The sequence below is a fragment of the Ranitomeya variabilis genome, chromosome 1 (genome assembly GCF_051348905.1).
Source record: "Ranitomeya variabilis isolate aRanVar5 chromosome 1, aRanVar5.hap1, whole genome shotgun sequence".
NCBI classification, from domain to species: Eukaryota; Metazoa; Chordata; class Amphibia; order Anura; family Dendrobatidae; genus Ranitomeya; species Ranitomeya variabilis.
Window position 1 is genome coordinate 639,399,805 of NC_135232.1, and position 25,360 is coordinate 639,425,164.

Consider the following 25,360-nt stretch of genomic DNA (forward strand, 5'->3'; position numbering starts at 1 on the left):
CTGGCTGTACATCACTTCAATGACACTCTTAGAAGCACCCTTGACCAAGTAGCTCCCCTCACCCTCAGAACCTCCAAACACAGAGTGAAACAGCCCTGGCTCACATCGCAAACCCAATTTCTCCAGCAATGCTCTAGGTGTGCTGAACGCTTATGGAGGAAAACACGCACACCAGAAGACTTCATACACTTCAAATTTATGTTAAGGACCTATAACTCTGCCCTTCACCTCGCCAAACAGACCTACTTCACCACCCTGATTTCCTCACTATCCAACAACCCCAAGAAACTTTTTGACACCTTTCACTCCCTCCTCAGGCCAAAAGCTCAAGCCCCTATCACAGATGATCTGGCCTCCCACTTTATAGAGAAAATAGACAATATCCGTCAGGAAATCTGCTCCCAGACACCAAGTGCAGTGACTCCCATCCCTCCCTGCATCTCCCCTCGCTCACTCTCCACATTCAATCCCATCACAGAAGAAGTCTCCAAGCTCCTCTCCTCTTCTCGTCTGACTATATACACCACCGACCCCATTCCCTCACACCTCCTCCAGTCTCTCTCTCCAGTCGTCACAACTCACCTACATACAATCTTTAATCTCTCCCTCTCTTCTGGCATTTTCCCCTCCTCCTTCAAACACTCTATGATTACTCCATTGCTAAAGAAACCCACCCTCGACCCATCCTGCACAAACAACTACAGACCGGTCTCCAATCTCCCCTTCATCTCTAAACTCTTGGAGCGCCTGATCTACTCCTGCCTTACCCGTTACCTCTCCACTCACTCACTCCTAGACCCTTCACAGTCCTGTTTCCGCCACCTACATTCGACAGAAACTGCACTCATCAAAGTGACCAATGACCTTCTGACAGCAAAATGTAATGGTGACCACTCTCTGCTCATTCTTTTTGACCTTTCTGCAGCTTTTGACACTGTTGACCACCCTCTCCTACTCTCTAGGCTTCAGTCACTAGGCATTAAGGACACTGCTCTCTCCTGGTTCTCCTCCAATCTTTCTTACCGCTCCTTCAGTGTTCTGTTCTCTGGCTCCACTTCATCTCCTCTTCCTCTCACTGTCGGGGTACTTCAGGGCTCAGTCCTTGGCCCCCTTCTCTTCTCCCTCTACACATCCCCAATTGGACAGACCATCAGCAGATTTGGCTTTCAGTACCATCTTTATGCTGATGACACACAACTATACACGTCAGCCCCTGACCTTACCCCCGCTGTACTACAGAACGCCACTGACTGTCTGTCTGCAGTCTCCAACATCATGTCCGCTCTCTATCTGAAACTCAGCCTCTCCAAAACTGACATTTTTTCTGCTCTCGCCGTCTACTAACCTCCCTAAATCTGACATTTCCCTCTCCGTGGGTGGCACCATAAAAACGCCCCGGCAGCAGGCGCGCTGTCTGGGTGTTATGTTTGACTCCGATCTCTCCTTCACTTCCCATATACAGTCATGGACAAAAATTTTGATAATGAGACAAATATTAATTTTTCCAAAGTCTACTGCTTCATTTTTTCTAATGGCAATTTGCATATACTCCTGAATGTCAGAGTGATCAGCTTAACAGCAATTACTGTACTTGCAAAGTCAATATTTGCCCAGAAAATGAACTTTAACCCCCAAAACACATTTCAACATCATTGCAGTCCTGCCTTAAAAGGAGCAGCTAACATCGTTTTAGTGATTGATCCATTAACACAGGTGTGGGTGTTGATGAGGACAGGGCTGGCGATCAATCAGTCATGATTAAGTAAGAATGACATCACTGGACACTTTAAAAGAAGGCTGGTGCTTGGTATCATTGTTTCTCTTCAGTTAACCATGGTTATCTCTAAAGAAACACGTGCAGCCATCATTGCACTGCACAAAAGTGGCCTAACAGGGAAGAGTATCGCAGCTACAAAGATTGCACCTCAGTCAACAATCTATCGCATCATCAAGAACTTCAAGGAGAGAGCTTCCATTGTTGTCAAAAAGGCTCCAGGGCGCCCAAGAAAGACCAGCAAGCGCCAGGACCGTATCTTAAAACTGTTTCAGCTGCGGGATCGGACTACCAGAAGTGCCGAGCTTGATCAGGAATGGCAGCAGGCTGGTGTGAGTGTTTCTGTACGCACTGTGAGGCGGAGACTCTTTGAGCAAGGCCTGGTTTCAAGGAGGGCAGCAAAGAAGCCACTTCTCTCCAGAAAAAACATCAGGGACCGACTGATATTCTGCAAAAGGTACAGGGAGTGGACTGCTGAGGACTGGGGCAAAGTCATTTTCTCTGATGAATCCCCTTTTCGATTGTTTGGGACATCTGGAAAACAGCTTATTCGGAGAAGAAGAGGTGAGCGCTACCACCAGTCTTGTCTCATGCCAACTGTAAAGCATCCTGAAACCATTCATGTGTGGGGTTGCTTCTCAGCCAAGGGAATCGGCTCACTCACAGTCTTGCCTAAAAACACAGCCATGAATAAAGAATGGTACCAGAATGTCCTCCAAGAGCAACTTCTCCCAACCGTCCAAGAGCAGTTTGGCGCCCAACAATGCCTTTTCCAGCATGATGGAGCACCTTGCCATAAAGCAAAGGTGATAACTAAATGGCTCATGGAACAAAACAGAGAGATTTTGGGTCCATGGCCTGGAAACTCCCCAGATCTTAATTCCATTGAGAACTTGTGGTCAATCATCAAGAGACGGGTGGACAAACAAAAATCAACAAATTCTGGCAAAATGCAAGCATTGATTATGCAAGAATGGACTGCTATCAGTCAGGATTTGGTCCAGAAGTTGATTGAGAGCATGCCAGGGTGAATTGCAGAGGTCTTGAAGAAGAAGGGTCAACACTGCAAATATTGACTTGCTGCATTAACTCATTCTAACTGTCAATATAACCTATTGGTACTCATAATATGATTGCAATTATATTTCTGTATGTGATATAAACATCAGACAAACACTAATAGAAACCAGAGGGCAGCAGATCATGTGAAAATATAATTTTGGTGTCATTCTCAAAACTTTTGGCCATGACTGTACAATCTCTTGCCCGCTTGTGCCGCTTACACCTAAAGAACATCTCTAGAATCCGCCTTTTCTCACCATGGAAACAACAAAAACCCTCACTGTCGCCCTGATCCACTCCCGCCTGGACTACTGCAATGCTCTATTAATTGGCCTCCCCCTCCCTCGACTTTCCCCTCTCCAGTCCATCCTTAATGCAGCAGCCAGGGTCGTCCATCTGGCTAATCGTTACTCGGACGCGTCCGCTCTTCGCTAGTCGTTACACTGGCTGCCCATTCATTACAGGATACAATTCAAAGTACTTGCTCTCACCCACAAAGCTCTCCACAGTGCGGCACCCCCTTACTTCTCCTCCCTCATTTCTGTCTATCGGCCTAACCAACCACTGCACTCTGCAAATGACTTTCGACTAACCTCTGCACTAATCCGTACCTCCCACTCCCGACTCCAAGACTTCTCCCGTGCTGCCCCAATCCTCTGGAATGCTCTACCCCAAGATATTAGGACCATCCACAATTTGCATAGTTTTAAACGCTCGCTCAAAACACATTTGTTCAGAGCGGCCTACCACGTTCACTAATCAAAGTCATTTTATGTTTGTGTGTGTGTGTAGCCCATTCACTATCTCCATCTATCCCCCACCCCCTGAAGATGGCTGGACCATCATTGTAAATACATCATTGTAAATACACACCTGTGCTTTGTATCTCCCCCACCTCATTGTAGATTGTAAGCTCTCACGAGCAGGGTCGTCTTATTTCACTTTAATTATTGTATTGTTAACGTTGTTAGTTATGACTGTTGTGTTTGAAACTGTAAAGTGCTGCGGAATATGTTGGCGCTATATAAATAAAGATTATTATTATTTTTATCACTTATTTACATCATCTCCTTCTTGCCACAATGTCTTCAGTCATCCCCCTACATGCCCTCACGGCAAAATATGGCTGACCCCGACCACAAAACTGTAGAATAAAAACCACACATATAACAAGAAGAAGACCAGCAACGCAATGGCTTGATACAATGAAAATAACGGTGGAGAAGACACTGATGGACTTATCTAGGCTTGCAGAAGAGCAATCTTCCTACAGATAATTCTTCTATCAAGTTGCTGTGGCTCAAGTTGAGCTGTAGTCCATTAAAAAAATAATAATATTAAATATGAGGGGCACATTGTCATTCTATTGGATAACCATGAAGCATCTGAATAAAACATTTTAAAAAGATCATTGCTGTCCTAAAATAGAACTGCTCCAACAACAACTAGGGCATGAGAAGCTTAGCATAAACACATTTTGGAAAGAAATCTCTGTAACCATCGTACTTTGACAGTCACATTACTCAATAATATATTTTACTGTAATGCAATGGCTACAGATCTACACAGATCAAACTCTTTCGCTTCATATAGTATTCAGTAGTAACAGAATTTTAGAATTTCTCAGATCTAGATATTTGATCTAGCGAAGAGTAAAACAAATCCCCTAGCAACTTGTGACTAGTGTTGAGCGATACCGTCCGATACTTGAAAGTATCGGTATCGGAAAGTATCGGCCGATACCGGCAAAGTATCGGATCCAATCCGATACCGATACCCGATACCAATACAAGTCAATGGGACTCAAGTATCGGACGGTATCCCTGATGGTTCCCAGGGTCTGAAGGAGAGGAAACTCTCCTTCAGGCCCTGGGAACCATATTAATGTGTAAAATAAAGAATTAAAATAAAAAATATTGCTATACTCACCTCACCGAGGGAACCGGCAGCGTTGTTTGCTTAAAATGCGCGCTTTTCCTTCCTTCCGTGACGTCACGGCTTCTGATTGGTCGCTTGCCGCCCATGTGGCCGCGACGCGACCAATCACAGCAAGCCGTGATGTAATTTTCAGGTCCTTCTAGGCATTCAGTATTTTAACCCCTTCCCGACCCATGACGCCACATAGGCGTCATGAAAACCCGTGCCAATCCGACCCATGACGCCTATGTGGCGTCATGGAATGATCGCGTCCCTGCAGATCGGGTGAAGGGGTTAACTCCTATTTTACCCGATCTGCAGGGAGAGGGGGAGTGGTACTTCAGCCCAGGGGGGGTGGCTTCACCCCCCCGTGGCTACGATCGCTCTGATTGGCTGTTGAAAGTGAAACTGCCAATCAGAGCGATTTGTAATATTTCACCTAAAAAACAGGTGAAATATTACAATCCAGCCATGGCCGATGCTGCAATATCATCGGCCATGGCTGGAAAACCTGAAGTGACCACCCCCCACCCCACCGATCGCCCCCCCACCGCTCCGTTATGGGGTCCGGTCCCCTCCGTCCTGTGCTCCGCTGCCCCGTGCTCCTGCCCGCTCCCCCGTCCTGCTGTCCGCTCCCCCCGTCCTCCGATCACTCCCCTGTGCTCAGATCCACCCCCCCACCACCCCTTCATACTTACCGATCCTCCCGGTGTCCGGCCGTCTCCTCGCTGGGCGCCGCCATCTTCCAAAATGGCGGGCGCATGCTCAGTACGCCCGCCGGCCGGCAGATTCCTTACAGGTACATTTTGATCGCTGTGGTAGGTTCTACCACAGCGATCAAAATAAAAAAAATAATAAATAAACCCCCCCCTTTATCACCCCCATAGATAGGGACAATAATAAAATAAAGAAAATATATTTTTTTTTTTTCCCCACTGTGGTTAGGGTTAGAACTAGGGTTAGGGTTAGAACTAGGGTTAGGGTTACGGGTAGGGTTAGGGTTATGGCATGTGCGGATTTGGCAGCGGATCCGCAGCGGATCGGCCGCGGATCCGCAGCGGATCGGCCGCGGATCCGCAGCGGATCGGCAGCGGATCGGCCGCGGATCCGCAGCGGATCGGCCGCGGATCCGCAGCGGATCGGCCGCGGATCCGCAGCGGATCGGCCGCGGATCCGCAGCGGATCGGCCGCGGATCCGCAGCGGATTGGCCGCTGCGAATTCGTAGCAGTTTTCCATCAGGTTTACAGTACCGTGTACACCTATGGAAAACCAAATCCGCTGTGCCCATGGTGCGGAAAATTCCGTGCAGAAACGCTGCGTTGTATTTTCCACAGCATGTCAATTCTTTGTGCGGATTCCGCAGCGTTTTACACCTGTTCCTCAATAGGAATCCGCAGGTGAAATCCGCACAAAAAAACACTGGAAATCTGCTGTAAATCCGCAGGTAAAACGCAGTGCCTTTTACTTGCAGATTTTTCAAAAGTCGTACGGAAAAATCTCACACGAATCCGCTACGTGGGCACATACCCTTAGGGTTAGGGTTGGAATTAGGGCTAGGGTTGGAATTAGGGTTACGGGTGTGTTGGGGTTAGGGTTGTGGTTAGGGGTGTGTTGGGGTTAGGGTTGGGATTAGGGTTATGGCTACAGTTGGGATTAGGATTAGGAGTGTGTTGGGGTTAGTGTTGAAGTTAGAAATGAGGGGTTTCCACTGTTAGGGCACATCAGGGGTCTCCAAACGCAACATGGCGCCACCATTGATTCCAGCCAATCTTGCATTCAAAAAGTCAAATGGTGCTCCCTCCCTTCCAAGCCCCGACGTGTGCCCAAACAGTGGTTTACCCCCACATTTGGGGTACCAGCGTACTCAGGACAAACTAGGCAACAACTGTTGGGGTCCAATTTCTCCTGTTACCCTTGCAAAAATAAAAAATTACTTGCTAAGACATAATTTTTGAGGAAAGAAGAATTATTTTTTATTTTCACGGCTCTGCGTTGTAAACTTCTGTGAAGCACTTGGAGGTTGAACGTGCTCATCACACATCTAGATAAGTTCCTTGGGGGGTCTAGTTTCCAAAATGGGGTCACTTGTGGGGTGTTTCTACTCTTTAGGCACATCAGGGGCTCTGCAAATGCAACGTGACGCCCGCAGACCATTCCATCAAAGTCTGCATTTCAAATGTCACTACTTCCCTTCCGAGCCCTGACGTGCGCCCAAACAGTGGTTTACCCCCACATATGGGGTATCACTGTACTCACAACAAACTGGGCAACAAACATTGGGGCCCAATTTCTCCTGTTACCCTTGTGAAAATAAAAAATTGCTTGCTAAAACATCTTTTTTGAGGAAAGAAAAATGATTTTTTATTTTCACGGCTCTGCGTTGTAAACTTCTGTGAAGCACTTGGGGGTTGGATGTGCTCATCACACATCTAGATAAGTTCCTTGGGGGGTCTAGTTTCCAAAATGGGGTCACTTGTGGGGTGTTTCTACTGTTTAGGCACATCAGGGGCTCTGCAAATGCAACGTGACGCCCGCAGACCATTCCATCAAAGTCTGCATTTCAAATGTCACTACTTCCCTTCCGAGCCCTGACGTGCGCCCAAACAGTGGTTTACCCCCACATATGGGGTATCACTGTACTCACAACAAACTGGGCAACAAACATTGGGGCCCAATTTCTCCTGTTACCCTTGTGAAAATAAAAAATTGCTTGCTAAAACATCTTTTTTGAGGAAAGAAAAATGATTTTTTATTTTCACGGCTCTGTGTTGTAAACTTCTGTGAAGCACTTGGGGGTTCAAAGTGCTCACCACACATCTAGATAAGTTCCTTGCGGGGTCTAGTTTCCAAAATGGAGTCACTTGTGGGGAGTTCCTACTGTTTAGGCACATCAGGGGCTCTGCAAATGCAACGTGACGCCCGCAGAGCATTCCATCAAAGTCTGCATTCCAAAACGTCACTACTTCCCTTCCGAGCCCCGGCATGTGCCCAAACAGTGGTTTACCCCCACATATGGGGTATCAGCGTACTCAGGAGAAACTGGACAACAACTTTTGAGGTCCAATTTCTCCTGTTACCCTTGCAAAAATAAAAAATTCTGGGCTAAAAAAATATTTTTGAGGAAAGGAAACACATTTATTATTTTCACGGCTCTGCGTTATAAACTTCTGTGAAGCACTTGGGGGTTCAAAGTGCTCACCACACATCTAGATAAGTTCCTTGCGGGGTCTAGTTTCCAAAATGGAGTCACTTGTGGGGAGTTCCTACTGTTTAGGCACATCAGGGGCTCTGCAAATGCAACGTGACGCCCGCAGAGCATTCCATCAAAGTCTGTATTCCAAAACGTCACTGCTTCCCTTCCGAGCCCCGGCATGTGCCCAAACAGTGGTTTACCCCCACATATGGGGTATCAGCGTACTCAGGAGAAACTGGACAACAACTTTTGAGGTCCAATTTCTCCTGTTACCCTTGCAAAAATAAAAAATTCTGGGCTAAAAAAATATTTTTGAGGAAAGGAAACACATTTATTATTTTCACGGCTCTGCGTTATAAACTTCTGTGAAGCACTTTGGGGTTCAAAGTGCTCACCACACATCTAGATAAGTTCCTTGCGGGGTCTAGTTTCCAAAATGGAGTCACTTGTGGGGAGTTCCTACTGTTTAGGCACATCAGGGGCTCTGCAAATGCAACGTGACGCCCGCAGAGCATTCCATCAAAGTCTGCATTCCAAAACGTCACTACTTCCCTTCCGAGCCCCGGCATGTGCCCAAACAGTGGTTTACCCCCACATATGGGGTATCACCGTACTCAGGAGAAACTGGACAACAACTTTTGGGGTCCAATTTCTCCTGTTACCCTTGCAAAAATAAAAAAATTCTGGGCTAAAAAAATATTTTTGAGGAAAGGAAACACATTTATTATTTTCACGGCTCTGCGTTATAAACTTCTGCGAAGCACTTGGGGGTTCAAAGTGCTCACCACACATCTAGATTAGTTCCTTGGGAGGTCTAGTTTCCAAAATGGGGTCACTTGTTAGGGAGCTCCAATGTTTAGGCACACAGGGGCTCTCCAAACGTGACATGGTGTCCGCTAATGATTGGAGCTAATTTTCCATTCAAAAAGCCAAATGGCGTGCCTTCCCTTCCGAGCCCTGCCGTGTGCCCAAACAGTGGTTTACCCCCACATATGGGGTATCATCGTACTCAGGACAAACTGGACAACAACATTTGGGGTCCAATTTCTCCTATTACCCTTGGAAAATTAAAAAATCCTGGGCTAAAACTCATTTTTGAGGAAAGAAAAATTATTTTTTTATTTTCACGGCTCTGCGTTATAAACTTCTGTGAAGCACCTGGGGGTTATAAGTGCTCACTATGCATCTAGATAAGTTCCTTGGGGGGTCTAGTTTCCAAAATGGGGTCACGTGTAGGGGAGCTCCAATGTTTAGGCACACAGGGGCTCTCCAAACGCGACATGGTGTTCGCTAACGATTGGAGCTAATTTTCCATTCAAAAAGTCAAATGGCACGCCTCCCCTTCCGAGCCTTGCCGTGCACCCAAACAGTGGTTTACCCCCACATATGAGGTATCAACATACTCAGCAGAAATTGCCCAACAAATTTTAGGATCCATTTTATCCTGTTGCCCATGTGAAAATGAAAAAATTGAGGCTAAAAGAAATTTTGTGTGAAAAAAAAGTACTTTTTAATTTTTACGGATCAATTTGTGAAGCACCTGAGAGTTTAAAGTGCTCACTATGCTTCTAGATAAGTTCCTTGGGGGGTCTACTTTCCAAAATGGGGTCACTTGTGGGAGCGCTCCAATGTTTAGGCACACGGGGGCTCTCCAAACGTGACATGGTCTCTGCTAGCAATGGAGATCATTTTTCATTCAAAAAGTCAAATGGCGCTCCTTCCCTTCCGAGCCTTACCATGTGCCCAAACAGTGGTTTACCCCCACATGTGAGGTATCAGTGTACTCAGGAGAAATTGTCCAACAAATTTTAGGATCCATTTTATCCTGTTGCCCATGTGAAAATGAAAAAATTGAGGCTAAAATAATTTTTTTGTGAAAAAAAAGTACTGTTTAATTTTTACGGATCAATTTGTGAAGCACCTGGGGGTTTAAAGTGCTCACTATGCTTCTAGATAAGTTCCTTGGGGGGTCTAGTTTCCAAAATGGGGTCACTTGTGGGGGAGCTCCAATGTTTAGGCACACGGGGGCTCTCCAAACGCGACATGGTGTCCGCTAAAGATTGGAGCCAATTTTTCATTCAAAAAGTCAAATGGCGCTCCTTTCCTTCCAAGCCCTGCCGTATGCCCAAACAGTGGTTTACCCCCACATATGAGGTATCAGCGTACTCAGGACAAATTGGACAACATCGTTCGTGGTCCAGTTTTTCCTTTTACCCTTGGGAAAATAAAAAAATTGTTGCTAAAAGATCATTTTTGTGACTAAAAAGTTAAATGTTCATTTTTTCCTTCCATGTTGCTTCTGCTGCTGTGAAACACCTGAAGGGTTAATAAACTTCTTGAATGTGGTTTTGAGCACCTTGAGGGGTGCAGTTTTTAGAATGGTGTCACTTTGGGGTATTTTCAGCCATATAGAACCCTCAAACTGACTTCAAATGTGAGGTGGTCCCTAAAAAAAATGGTTTTGTAAATTTTGTTGTAAAAATGAGAAATCACTGGTCAAATTTTAACCCTTATAACTTCCTAGCAAAAAAAAAATTTGTTTCCAAAATTGTGCTGATGTAAAGTAGACATGTGGGAAATGTTATTTATTAACTATTTTGTGTCACATAACTCTCTGGTTTAACAGAATAAAAATTCAAAATGTGAAAATTGCGAAATTTTCAAAATTTTCGCCAAATTTCCGTTTTTTTCACAAATAAACTCAGAAATTATCGACCTAAATTTACCACTAACATGAAGCCCAATATGTCACGAAAAAACAATCTCAGAATCGCTAGGATCCGTTGAAGCGTTCCTGAGTTATTACCTCATAAAGGGACACTGGTCAGAATTGCAAAAAACGGCAAGGTCATTAAGGCCAAAATAGGCTGGGTCATGAAGGGGTTAAAATTACGTTCCGGCTTTGTGATTGGTCGCGTCGCGGTCACATGGGCGACGCGACCAATCACAAGCCGTGACGTCACGGGAGGCAGGAGACGCGCGCATTTTAAAATGCGCGCGTGTCCAGCCTCCCGTGACGTCACGGCTTGTGATTGGTTGCGTCGCCCATGTGGCCGCGACGCAACCAATCACAGCAAGCCGTGACGTAATTTCAGGTCCTTCAGTATTTTAAAATTACGTTCCGGCTTTGTGATTGGTCGCGTCGCGGTCACATGGGCGGCAAGCGACCAATCAGAAGCCGTGACGTCACGGAAGGAAGGAAAAGCGCGCATTTTAAGCAAACAACGCTGCCGGTTCCCTCGGTGAGGACCAGGCTGCGTCGGAGAGGTGAGTATAGCAATATTTTTTATTTTAATTCTTTCTTTTACACATTAATGTTGTTTCGATACCGATACCCGATACCACAAAAGTATCGGATCTCGGTATCGGAATTCCGATACCCGCAAGTATCGGCCGATACCCGATACTTGCGGTATCGGAATGCTCAACACTACTTGTGACCAAATCACAAGGAAATTTAAATTCAAACTGACCACACAAAGGAGTCAGACATTTTTGCAAAATGTTGTTTTAACCAAAAAGGATCTTTCAGTAAATTTCACAATTTTAACTGTATACATTATTGAATAGATCTGGTGAAACTGGTGTATTTACTTTCAAAATCAAGATCAGAATGGATCTGAGCAGTGTGAGTTCTCTGCAGCATGGGGGCATATGAACTGTCAATCAGTCTAAGTGGGCTGAGATTGAGGTAACGGCCGGGGTCACCCTTGCAACTGCAATGCGAGAACCTGGCATGAGTCTCTCGCCTCAATACCCGCCAGCACTCGGGGCAGGAGTGTGCGGCTGCATGTATTTCTTTGCAGCTGAACGCTCCGGTCCCGAGTGCCGGCAGCAATATCGGGTATTGAGGCGAGAGACTCACGTGAGTTTCTCGCATTGCTGTTGCAAGTGTGACGCTGTCCGAACAATGATAAAGGATTATACAGCAATCATGAAGAGCCCCACCTTCACTCCTTTCATTCTCAATGGGAGAGGTGGAAACATTGGAAAGATGGGACTACATTTTGACTCCACCATAGATTGCGCAGCCAAGAAACACCCTATGCCAATGCTACAGTGACCCATCATATAAGTAAAAGGTGTATCTTTGACACCCGCAAGTCATAAAATATCCAAATTTTTATTATTTGCGGCTTGTGTGTCGTAGTAAAGGAAACTTGTAGGTCGTCATTCACTTATTTTATAATGCAATGTAGCAGTTGCATAGCGCGATCTTTGGCCTTAAGACCTGTGTCTGAACAAAAGCTGCCAACCCCTGTTGCTGAGTTTAGATCAAAAGTGTGTCAAATGGTGAATACATTCCTAAAATGTAGCTCAGAAATAAAGATGAAGCCAACCCAGGCTGCTCAGTTGTAGCAATTGTACATTTGGTTGTCAATTGTGGCATGGTCATGAGTCATGACATAAGCAGTGGATCAGAGTTCACAGACTGCTGTTGTGATGCCATTTTTTCCATTTAAACATAGCATAAAATTAAAAAGGTAAAGTTTTAAGAAGTTAAGAAGCATTTATACCTAAAAACAAAACAATGACAATAAAGTTTTATGTTTTGTCTTCTTATATTAAAGAGGTTGGCCTCTTCACTACTTTTTTTTTATTGATGGTCTATTCTTAGGATAGGCCATCAAAATCTAATTGGTGGGGTTACAACACCTGGCACCCCTACAAAACAGAGCAGGCGGCAGGCGGAAGTTCTCAGATGCTGCCGGTACACTGGAGCTCCATCAAAACTATAGTGGTCATGGCAGGTACTGCAGATCCACCCCTATTTATCTGAAAAGAGGCAGATCCTCAGTACCCAACCGTGGCCACTATAGAAATGACAGAGCTGCTGTGTTCCCGCAGCATCCAAGAACTCCCGTCCACCGCCTGTAGCAGCAGATTGTCAGGGGGTGCCGGATGGATCACACCCACCGATCAAATATTGATGGCTTGTCCTAAGGAAAGGCCATCAATAAAAAAAGTAGTGGCCAAACCCTTTAAGTTGTACCATTCATTTAGTGGTCATTACAATTGTCTATGGGGCGTCGTCTAACTTTCCTTAAAGGGAACTTGTCAAGAGGTTTTTCCCATTTAAAGTACGGCCACCACCATTAGAGCCTTTTTAACAGCACATGGGATAGCTGTAAAAAAGTCCCCGATCCAGCCTGCAGATCCCAGAAAAGATCTTTTATTATGCTCACAGACTGGGCGGTCCAGGATGACGTAGGACATGTCATCCACACAAAGCAAGGAAGGAGAACTGCGATCACAAGATGAGGCGCTGGATCAAGGCTAGAGACGCCCATTGGACCAGACCGCCCCATCTCTGAGTATAACGAAAGGTCTTTTTTTTAATCTGCCAACTGGATCGGGGACTTTTATACAGCATTCCTGTATCCTGTAAAAAAAGCTCTAATGGTGGTGGTCGTACTTTATATGGGGAAACCTGGTGTCAGGTTCCCTTTAATTCCTGAGCAGCAATTATAGTTATATCATAGCTTTACCAAACAAATTTGTACAGTTTGCACGCACTGCTGGTGCACATGGGCCTTAACGGTTTAGAATTGATTTTCCATGCATGCAAAATTATAACTATTTAGCAGCCTAAATGATGGATATTAATCAATTGTTGCTTTTGAAAAAACTACCAGTTAAACGAGCTGATTTAAAAATACCGATCTTCCAGTGTTTTAGGAAAATCAGGCATGATGAGAAAATGGTATAAATTAAAGAAGTAACCTATACCCACCAGTTTTTCCCTGCGGTCTTGAGCGATGCCATTTGGGGGTCTCTGCTTACTTTCTGCAGTGATGATGGGACCTCCATACAACCATCAGCAGTCCAAGCAGTGATGTTGGCATGTATGCCACGTGACCGCCACTTTTTTTTTAATGCTGTACTGCACTTTTAACAAACTTACAAAAAAGTTAATTTAAGAAAATCTTGTTTACAGGTATTTTTTAAATTCAGGACAAAATACTCTTGGTTTATGTCCTCATGATCTTGTGTTATGAGAAAACAAAAAACACTGTTTTGTAAATGTACTAAAATGTGTATTAATTATATTCAAATTGATAAATAATTGAAAACCCTGCACTCCTCTTTATTGACCCTCATAATTAAACCTTCTCTGCCTTGCCCCCAGCTGTTCAGTGTGTAGAAGTAAGAAATATTTCCTCTCTTCATCTACCACAAATCTTATACTTCCCTTCTCCAGGAGGATGAGAAATTTAATATTACAAAAGGCATGTTCCGAGCCGGTCGTATTATGCATTGGGCCTCAATATCTGAGCAAATGTAAATAGCGTTTTATTTAAAACATCTGTCCGCAGTGGGATAGATGAAGCGCGTGTCTGCCGTCCAGCTGCTGACTTTTAATGCTCTGAATAATAATAAAATAAAAACCCCACTGAAATCCTCAAATCCCCAGGACAAGAATGCCATATTCAGGATCCAACCAGCGGGTGCGCAAGACATAAATAGTCTTGGATTTTATCTTTTCCTGCAGTAACACTCAGATTTTCGCAGTCAATATCGGAAATAGTCTTTATGGAGGTTCAGGTGAGGCAGACGTATGAGAGATCAGGATATCGGAGACAAATGCAATCAAAGCGTCTTTTCTCATAATATAGTTGTTGGGTAAATCAAAGTGATGCTTTACAATGACATACACGGGATACACGTAAATATTTACATATGCGGTTAACTCCCTATTAGAAATTCAGATGCCAATAAGACGTGCTATGATCTGGAGGGCAAATCTTAATTTACCAATTAAAACTAGCACATTTAGTAATGAAATAAGTGGCAAAAATCCTAAATAGTAACTTCATTGCATAAAGTTGTAGAAAACTCTTACTGCATCACAACTTACTGGCCACCAAGTGGCGCTGTTGGGGGCATTGTGCTGTCAGGGGTCTATGGAATTGGATTTTCGTGTCCATTTTTGGAAGGTTGTATATTGTGTTTGTTTAGAGCCCATGATCTATCTGTTCTCTTCACTACACAGGTAGATGAACCTCTCAGTTCCTTACAAGCTCAGAGAGATGCAGTAACCAAGATGTCGCTGCAGCTGAGCAGCACGGAGTATACTGAGAAAAGCCATCATTCTGAACCACCTCCGCTGAAAAGCAGCCTGAGATGTGACAGGTGAGAAGATCTCTGTAACACTGTTAAATTAAGAATGTGTCTATATAATCACTTGTAGAACTTTAGCAATCTGCTGTTATTATTGGAGCTAGTGATGGACAGCCCGGCTTTTTGTACCAGATCGTTGGCTACATTGGACCCATCACTAATTGGAGCTCCACTAGGCCTAAACATTTCTTCTTCAACCCAACATCATAGTATTCCAGGATATACTGTAGTGGAAATAGAGGTCTCCGGTAACTGAACTTCACAGCAGGACAACCAAGATGTCAGTGATGGAGGCCTCCAGCAGGCCCGTAGTTCCCAACTCATCAGTGCTCCATAATCACGTTCTGGGGGTCTGGGGAGTAAGGATCACAGTTGCAGAAGAATATATACATATATATATATATATATATATATATATATATATATATATGTATTTTTTATGTGTTAGAGATCAGCAGCAGAACACGTAACATTATTACACGATGGATGGGGGACATTATAGCAGGAAAAGTCAGGATGGGTATATTATGCCAGGAAGAGGCCCAGGATGGGGGATATATTAATGGAAGGAGCCAGGAACTGGACATTACACCAGGATGGGGGACATTATACCAAGAAGGGGGCAGGATTTGGATACTATTACAGGAGAGGGCTAAGGATAGGAGTCATTATAACAGGAAGTGGCCAGGATAGGGACATTATACCAGGAAGAGGCCCAGGGTGATGGACATTATTACTGGAAGGGCCCAGAAGGGGGACCACTATAGCAGGAAAAGTCCAGCATGGGAGATATTATTACTGGGAGGGGACTGGATGGGGATATTGTACCGGGATGGGGATATTATACCAAGAAGAGGCCAGGATTGGGACATTATTACTGGAAGGAGCCAGGAAGGGGACATTACACCAGGATGGGGGATGATATACCAAGAAGGGGCCAGGATTGGCATCATATTAAAGGAGAGGGCTCAGGATTGGAGATATTTTTACACTATGAAGCCCAGGATGGTGGACATTATTAATGGAAGAGGCCCCAGATGAGGAATATTCTTACTGGAAGGGGCACATGATGTTTTCCATTTTCACAGCAAGGGGCACGGGATGATTGACATTATTACCATAAGGGACCACAACACACACTTAACATAGTCTTCAATGCAAGTCAAGCATGACATGCAATTTAATACGAGTTGGCTGGTTTTTTCTTCAACATAATCACAATCTTAGGGGTATAGCGCTATACATTGTGTTGTGGTTCTGAGTGGTACTGCAGGCTGTCTGCCATAAAAGAGAATTTAAGAATGTTGCTGTATCCTCAGTGAGCTAATCAGTAGGGGTGCTGGATAGGTCTTATATATTGAGGTAATGGAAAAAACTTTAAAGGGGTTTTCAACTATGTTGCTAAATTTAATAAATGGAAACCATAAAATTAAAAATAAAAGCCATAAAAATCTTCCACCCACTACATCTATGTCCGTGTGGTGTCATCTGTGTGTCCATTTCTGCATCTGTGTTGTGTCATCCATGTGCCTGTTTCTACATCCATGTTGAGTCATCTATGTGTCCGTTTCTACATCCATGTTGAGTCATCTATGTGTCCGTTTCTACATCCATCTTGTGTCCTGTGTCTCCGGTTCTACATCTGTGTTGTGTCATCTGTGACCATTTCTACATGTGTGTTGTGTCATCTGTGTGTTTGTTTCTACATCTGTGTTGCATCATCCATGTCTCAATTTCCACGTCCATGTTCTATCATCTGTATGTCCATTTCTGCATCTATGTTGAGTCATCTGTATATCCGATTCTGCATTCGTGCTGTGTCCTCTGTGTCCGTTTCTACATCCGTGTTGTGTCATCTGTTTGTCCGTATCTACATCCGTGTTGTGTCATTTGTGTGTCTGGAGCGCCCCCACACCGCCACAGGGCCGAGGGGTACCCGGAGCCGGGCCTCTAAGTCTCAGTCCTGGGGTTGTCACGGTGGCTAGACCCGGTCCGTGGCCCTGTCTGTCAGTGGGGGACGTCCGGTGCAAATAGTGGTGTTGTAACGGTGCAGTTGTGGGGTGCAAGTCGCGGTAAATAACGAGGACACCAGGTTGCAGTCTCTTTACCTCTTTACTGAAGATCTCTGGGTCCTCAGTCCAGAATACGGTTCACCAGGCTGCGCAAGTCCGGCCGGTCCAATGGCACCTCCAGAGTTCACTTCACAGGTGGAAATCGGTGCCTTCCTTCTAGCGCTATGTGTTGCGGTCCTCCCCTGCTGTGCTCACGGAAAGTCCCCACAACCGTTGTGTCTGTTTCTTAAGTTCCCTCACAACTGTATTAAATGATGTTCTTCTAATCTTCCGTCCCTTCCTTATTTCTGGTTAGAACGGCACCCGTTTGTCAGGTAGGCCTGGAGTTCTTCCGGGACCCTAGAGACGCCCCTCTCCCGCAATTGCCCCCCAAGACTTCATAGGTGATTTGAGTTAGGCAGCCCGCCTGAGACCGACTGCCCTGCCACTGTTTGGAGTATGGCTTGAAGCTGTATGCTATTCCACTCCCTCGGCGTTCCGGCCACCGGTATTGCGCCTCAGTAGGATGTTGCTCCGGTCTTACAGCACGACCCCTACTGGTATTCTCCTATCGCTTGATCTCGTTTCTCACTCAGCACAATCTATCTCGCTTCTAGTCCTTTCTTGGGCACCACCGCTACCCGGAGCAGGCGCGGTCCCTTTACGTTCTTTCTCGTTGCCAAGCCTCTGTCAGGATCCCACCCCTGACAGAGACCCTACTGTCTCTTACTCCACAACACCCTCTGCCACTAGGTGTTGCTTCGTTCAATCCAGTCAGCTTTCTCTACTAACTTCCTGCCTGACCCCCAGTTTACCCACTATGGTGGGGAGTGGCCTAATGAATAGAACCCTTAGCTCCCCCCGGAGGCCCTGCGGTGAAATATATTGGTGTCTGTGATACCTGATCAGATGAACTCCTTCAGTGCCATCGGACGCACCGTAGCTCCCCATAGTGGCGGAGCCACAGTTGTCTTGATCTCAATGGCAAGAGATCATAGCATCAGCATATATAGGAACTAGCTCTTGGAAGATGGAAACTGAGCTGACCATGAACTAAACCTAACGCACAACTAGCAGTGGCCGGGAAGCATGCCTACGTTGATTCTAGATGCCCAGCACCAGCCGGAGGACTAAATAAAGCTAGCAGAGGAAAATATTAGTCCTAGCTCACCTCTAGAGAAATACCCCGAAAGGAGACAGAGGCCCCCCACATGTATTGGCGGTGAATCAAGATGAAATAACAAACGTAGTATGAAAATAGGTTTAGCAAATTTGAGGTCCACTTACTACATAGCAGAAGACAGAAAGGACACTTTCATGGTCAGCTAAAAACCCTATCAAAACACCATCCAGAAATTACTTTAAAACTCTGGCATTAACTCATAACACCAGAGTGGCAATTCCTGTTCACAAGAGCTTTCCAGACACAGTAACGAAACTACAGCTGTGAACTGGAACAAAAATGCAAAAACAAACATGGACAAGAGTCCAACTTATCTAGTAGTTGTCTAGGAGCAGGAACAAGCACAGAGAGGCTTCTGATAACATTGTTGACCGGCAAGCAACTAACAGAGCAGCAAGGTTATATAGCGACTCCCACATCTTGATGGGAACAGGTGAACAGAGAAGATGAAGACACCAGTTCAATTCCACCAGTAGCCACCGGGGGAGCCCAGAATCCAAATTCACAACAGTACCCCCCCCTCAAGGAGGGGGCACCGAACCCTCACCCGAACCACCAGGGCGATCAGGATGGGCCCTATGAAAGGCACGAACCAGATCAGAGGCATGAACATCAGATGCATTCACCCAAGAATTATCCTCCTGGCCGTATCCCTTCCACTTGACCAGATACTGGAGTCTCCGTCTGGAAACACGAGAGTCTAAGATTTTCTCCACAACGTACTCCAACTCACCCTCAACCAACACCGGAGCAGGAGGCTCAACGGAAGGCACAACCGGTACCTCATACCTGCGCAATAATGACCGATGAAAAACGTTATGAATAGAAAAGGATGCAGGGAGGTCCAAACGGAAGGAAACAGGGTTAAGAATCTCCAATATCTTATACGGGCCGATGAACCGAGGCTTAAACTTAGGAGAAGAGACCCTCATAGGGACAAAACGAGAAGACAACCACACCAAGTCCCCAACATGAAGACGAGGACCAACACGACGACGGCGGTTAGCAAAAAGCTGAGTCTTCTCCTGGGACAACCTCAAATTGTCCACCACCTGCCCCCAGATCTGATGCAATCTCTCCACCACAGCATCCACTCCAGGACAATCCGAAGATTCCACATGACCAGAGGAAAATCGAGGATGAAACCCCGAATTACAGAAAAACGGGGACACCAAAGTGGCAGAGCTGGCCCGATTATTGAGAGCGAACTCCGCCAATGGCAAAAAAGCAACCCAATCATCCTGGTCAGCAGACACAAAACACCTCAGATATGTCTCCAGGGTCTGATTAATCCGCTCAGTCTGGCCATTCGTCTGAGGATGGAAAGCGGACGAAAAAGATAAATCTATGCCCATCCTAGCACAGAATGCCCGCCAAAATCTAGACACGAATTGGGTCCCTCTGTCAGAAACGATATTCTCAGGAATACCATGCAAACGAACAACATTTTGAAAAAACAGAGGAACCAACTCGGAAGAAGAAGGCAACTTGGGCAGAGGAACCAAATGGACCATCTTAGAGAAACGGTCACACACCACCCAGATGACAGACATCTTCTGAGAAACAGGCAGATCTGAAATAAAATCCATCGAGATGTGCGTCCAAGGCCTCTTAGGAATAGGCAAGGGCAACAACAATCCACTAGCCCGAGAACAACAAGGCTTGGCCCGAGCACAAACGTCACAAGACTGCACAAAGCCTCGCACATCTCGTGACAGGGAAAGCCACCAGAAGGACCTTGCCACCAAATCCCTGGTACCAAAAATGCCAGGATGACCTGCCAACGCAGAAGAATGAACCTCAGAGATGACTCTACTGGTCCAATCATCAGGAACAAACAGTTTATCAGGTGGGCAACGATCAGGTCTATCCGCCTGAAACTCCTGCAAGGCCCGCCGCAGGTCTGGAGAAACGGCTGACAATACCACTCCATCCTTAAGGATACCTGTGGGCTCAGAGTTACCAGGCGAGTCAGGCTCAAAACTCCTAGAAAGGGCATCCGCCTTAACATTCTTAGAACCCGGTAGGTATGACACCACAAAATTAAACCGAGAGAAAAATAATGACCAGCGCGCCTGTCTAGGATTCAGGCGCCTGGCAGTCTCAAGATAAACCAAATTTTTGTGGTCAGTCAATACCACCACCTGATGTCTGGCCCCCTCAAGCCAATGGCGCCACTCCTCAAAAGCCCACTTCATGGCCAAAAGCTCCCGATTCCCAACATCATAATTCCGCTCAGCGGGCGAAAATTTACGGGAAAAGAAGGCACAAGGCCTCATCACGGAGCAGTCAGAACTTTTCTGCGACAACACTGCCCCAGCTCCGATCTCAGAAGCGTCGACCTCAACCTGAAAAGGTAGAGCAACATCAGGCTGACGCAACACAGGGGCAGAGGAAAAACGGCGCTTAAGCTCCCGAAAGGCCTCCACAGCATCAGGGGACCAATCAGCAACATCAGCACCCTTCTTAGTCAAATCGGTCAATGGCTTAGCAATATCCGAAAAACCAGCAATAAATCGACGATAAAAGTTAGCAAAGCCCAAAAATTTCTGAAGACTCTTAAGAGAAGAGGGCTGCGTCCAATCACAAATAGCTTGAACCTTGACAGGATCCATTTCAATGGAAGAGGGGGAAAAAATATATCCCAAAAAGGAAATCCTCTGTACCCCAAAAACACACTTAGAACCCTTCACACACAAAGAATTAGACCGCAAAACCTGAAAAACCCTCCTGACTTGCTGGACATGAGAGTCCCAGTCATCCGAAAAAATCAGAATATCATCCAGATACACAATCATAAATTTATCCAAATAATCGCGAAAAACATCATGCATAAAGGACTGGAAAACTGACGGAGCATTTGAAAGACCGAAAGGCATCACTAAATACTCAAAGTGGCCCTCGGGCGTATTAAATGCGGTTTTCCACTCATCCCCCTGCCTGATTCGCACCAAATTATACGCCCCACGAAGGTCAATCTTAGAGAACCACTTGGCCCCCTTTATGCGAGCAAACAAATCAGTCAGCAACGGCAATGGGTATTGATATTTAACAGTGATTTTATTCAAAAGCCGATAATCAATACATGGTCTCAAAGAGCCGTCTTTTTTTGACACGAAGAAAAAACCGGCTCCTAAGGGAGATGACGATGGACGAATATGTCCCTTTTCCAAGGACTCCTTTATATATTCACGCATAGCAGCATGTTCAGGCACAGACAGATTAAATAAACGACCCTTTGGGTATTTACTACCCGGGATTAAATCTATGGCACAATCGCACTCTCGGTGCGGAGGTAACGAATCAAGCTTGGATTCTTCAAAGACGTCACGATAGTCAGACAGGAACTCAGGAATTTCAGAGGGAATAGATGATGAAATGGAAACCACAGGTACATCCCCATGAGCCCCCTTACATCCCCAGCTCAACACAGACATAGCTTTCCAGTCGAGGACTGGGTTGTGAGATTGCAGCCAAGGCAATCCTAGCACCAAATCATCATGTAGATTATACAGCACCAGAAAGCGAATAATCTCCTGGTGATCCGGATTAATACGCATAGTTACTTGTGTCCAGTATTGTGGTTTATTATTAGCCAATGGGGTGGAGTCAATCCCCTTCAGAGGAATAGGAGTCTCCAAAGGCTCTAAATCATACCCACAGCGTTTGGCAAAGGACCAATCCATAAGACTCAAAGCGGCGCCAGAGTCGACATAGGCGTCCGTGGTAATAGATGACAAAGAGCAAATCAGGGTCACAGATAGAATAAACTTAGACGGTAAGGTGCAAATGGAAACAGATTTACCAAGCTTTTTAGTACGCTTAGAGCATGCTGATATAACATGAGTAGAATCACCACAATAGAAACACAACCCATTTTTCCGTCTAAAATTCTGCCGCTCGCTTCGGGACAGAATTCTATCACACTGCATACTCTCTGGCGATTTCTCAGTGGACACCGCCAGATGGTGCACTGGTTTGCGCTCCCGCAAACGCCTATCGATCTGAATAGCCATTGTCATGGACTCATTCAGACCCGCAGGCACAGGGAACCCCACCATAACATCCTTAATGGCATCAGAGAGACCCTCTCTGAAAGTCGCCGCCAGGGCGCACTCATTCCACTGAGTAAGCACAGACCATTTACGGAATCTTTGGCAGTAAATTTCCGCTTCATCTTGCCCCTGAGATAGGGACATCAAAGTTTTTTCTGCCTGAAGCTCCAAATGAGGTTCGTCATAAAGCAACCCCAAGGCCAGAAAAAACGCATCCACATTGAGCAACGCAGGATCCCCTGGTGTCAATGAAAAAGCCCAGTCTTGAGGGTCGCCCCGGAGCAAGGAAATCACAATCCTGACCTGCTGTGCAGGATCTCCGGCAGAGCGAGATTTCAGGGACAAAAATAATTTGCAATTATTTCGAAAATTCTGAAACCCAGATCTATTCCCCGAGAAAAATTCCGGCAAAGGAATTCTCGGCTCAGATACAGGTGCATGACAAACAAAATCTTGCAAATTTTGTACCTTCGTGGCGAGATTATTCAAACCTGCAGTTACACTCTGAAGATCCATTGCAAACAGGTGAACACAGAGCCATTCAAAGGAGAGAAAAAAAAAAAAAAAAAATTTCAGCAGACTACTTATTTCTCTCCTTTCTCAGCCAAGGATTTTAACCCTTTAGTGGGCCGGTCAAACTGTCTTGATCTCAATGGCAAGAGATCATAGCATCAGCATATATAGGAACTAGCTCTTGGAAGATGGAAACTGAGCTGACCATGAACTAAACCTAACGCACAACTAGCAGTGGCCGGGTAGCATGCCTACGTTGATTCTAGATGCCCAGCACCAGCCGGAGGACTAAATAAAGCTAGCAGAGGAAAATATTAGTCCTAGCTCACCTCTAGAGAAATACCCCGAAAGGAGACAGAGGCCCCCCACATGTATTGGCGGTGAATCAAGATGAAATAACAAACGTAGTATGAAAATAGGTTTAGCAAATTTGAGGTCCACTTACTACATAGCAGAAGACAGAAAGGACACTTTCATGGTCAGCTAAAAACCCTATCAAAACACCATCCAGAAATTACTTTAAAACTCTGGCATTAACTCATAACACCAGAGTGGCAATTCCTGTTCACAAGAGCTTTCCAGACACAGTAACGAAACTACAGCTGTGAACTGGAACAAAAATGCAAAAACAAACATGGACAAGAGTCCAACTTATCTAGTAGTTGTCTAGGAGCAGGAACAAGCACAGAGAGGCTTCTGATAACATTGTTGACCGGCAAGCAACTAACAGAGCAGCAAGGTTATATAGCGACTCCCACATCTTGATGGGAACAGGTGAACAGAGAAGATGAAGACACCAGTTCAATTCCACCAGTAGCCACCGGGGGAGCCCAGAATCCAAATTCACAACACACAGTACTGCAACGACCAGGACTCTGGGGCGCTGCACTCCCCCCTGGTTAAACACAGTACTCCGGGACTGGGAAGAAAACAACAATACAAGTTAGCAAAAAGACATACAATTTTGTTGAGTGCAAAACAATAAGTATTCTTGAACAGGCTTCCCTTTATGGGAGGTGAGGACACTTAAAGGTTACAAACATAGTTAACATTATAAATTACAGGCTATAAATAACTCCTGTTACCCAACCGGGTATTCTACTAAGTGTAAAATTGTTGAACAATAATTTAACATTGCCTTTAAGGACTCACACTCTAAATCCACTAAAGACCTTCCTATAATCACATTATAAGGCACTTTAACTTTTTCATTCTCCTACTTTGGATCTGCAGGACCGCCTGTCCTATCGGCACCAGACCTACTGCCTCTCCTTTCTATTACAGGACCGCCCCGTTCAGCCAGGGCCTACTGCCTTTTCAACTACTATACACAGTATAGAACATAACTTTTCTTTCAGTTTGAGAACACTGAGCCGGCTCTACTTGGCTCCTAGAAGGACTCACTCACTAACCCCTACGGGTTCACTTTCTGTCCTTAGTAACACATTATTAACTTTCGATGGGGAACGCAGGGTCTACCTTCTATCCCCCCCTTTCTTTTTCTTACCAACATTATTAACTATCTTCTTTCCGAAAACATTATCAGCATTTCTTTACATTTAACTAATTGCATACACATAACTTTTACATGTAAATGTTATCATCACTTTTCTTTATCAGCGTTATAGCTATTGGCCTTAAAGCATTATCAACAAATGAACATCCCCTTTAAGAGGGGCCAGGTCTCTGTGAGGTAGCGCGTCTTTTCTAGCTACCAGTCCATACTCAGCAAAGGCTCCGGTACGGTATCTTCGCAAAGAGTCTCTTTGAGTAAAACCAGTAGGGTTAACCCTGAACGGGTTTAGCAGCAAACAGTAAACAAACAGTTAAAAGGAGAACTATTTACATTTGCAAAGCATTCATGCTTACTCTTTCTTCGGTAGCCCCCACCGAGGCTTTACCTGGCAGGTGGCCCTCTGCGGCCCAGGCAGGTCGGTCTCCAAGTTCACTCCCGTGGCCAGGTGCACCCCGTGGGTTTGGGTCTCCAAAGACCAGGTCGTGCGCTGCAATGAGGGTCTGTGTGGGCCGATGAATAATGCTGGCAGCAGCAGCAGCGGCGGCTTCAGCGGCAAGCTCCTCCCCCTCAGTGCGGGATACCGCCAGAACGGCGGTGCAGCGCTGCATGTCCCGAGCCCACCATCCGCTCCCCTTTAGGTGCCGACGGTAGGTGACTACATCTCCCGGCTTCAGGAAGGATTTGGCGCCGTCTCCACTCAGGCAGGGCTCCACTTCCTCCCGGGTGATGCGGACTCTTAGGGCGGTCCCGATCTCCTGCACGAAGCCCTTTCCCGTCTGGGGCAGGTATACAACCACCACGCCCCACTTCGGCAAGGAGCCCTCCAGCAGCTCACCTCGCGCCTCCCGCTCCACTTCACGCTGGAACTCTGCGATTAGATGGTTCCGATATTCCCCCCAGGGAAAGGGCCCGAGGTCATGCCCCCCCGGTGCATTGGTGCTAGACGGCGGGGACATCGGGGCGCCACCGGTCG

At 45.8% G+C, this 25,360-nt stretch overlaps 1 protein-coding gene across 2 annotated transcripts in view; it reads left to right on the forward strand.

Annotated features, from left to right (window-relative positions):
* Positions 1 to 25,360, forward strand: part of AKAP6 (A-kinase anchoring protein 6) — a 633,848-nt gene that overhangs the window by 459,060 nt on the left and 149,428 nt on the right. For both annotated transcript variants that reach the window (XM_077261103.1, XM_077261107.1), the window contains exon 8: positions 14,942 to 15,081. In XM_077261103.1, the coding sequence (XP_077117218.1) occupies positions 14,942 to 15,081 (140 nt within the window). The remainder of the gene's footprint in view (positions 1 to 14,941; positions 15,082 to 25,360) is intronic.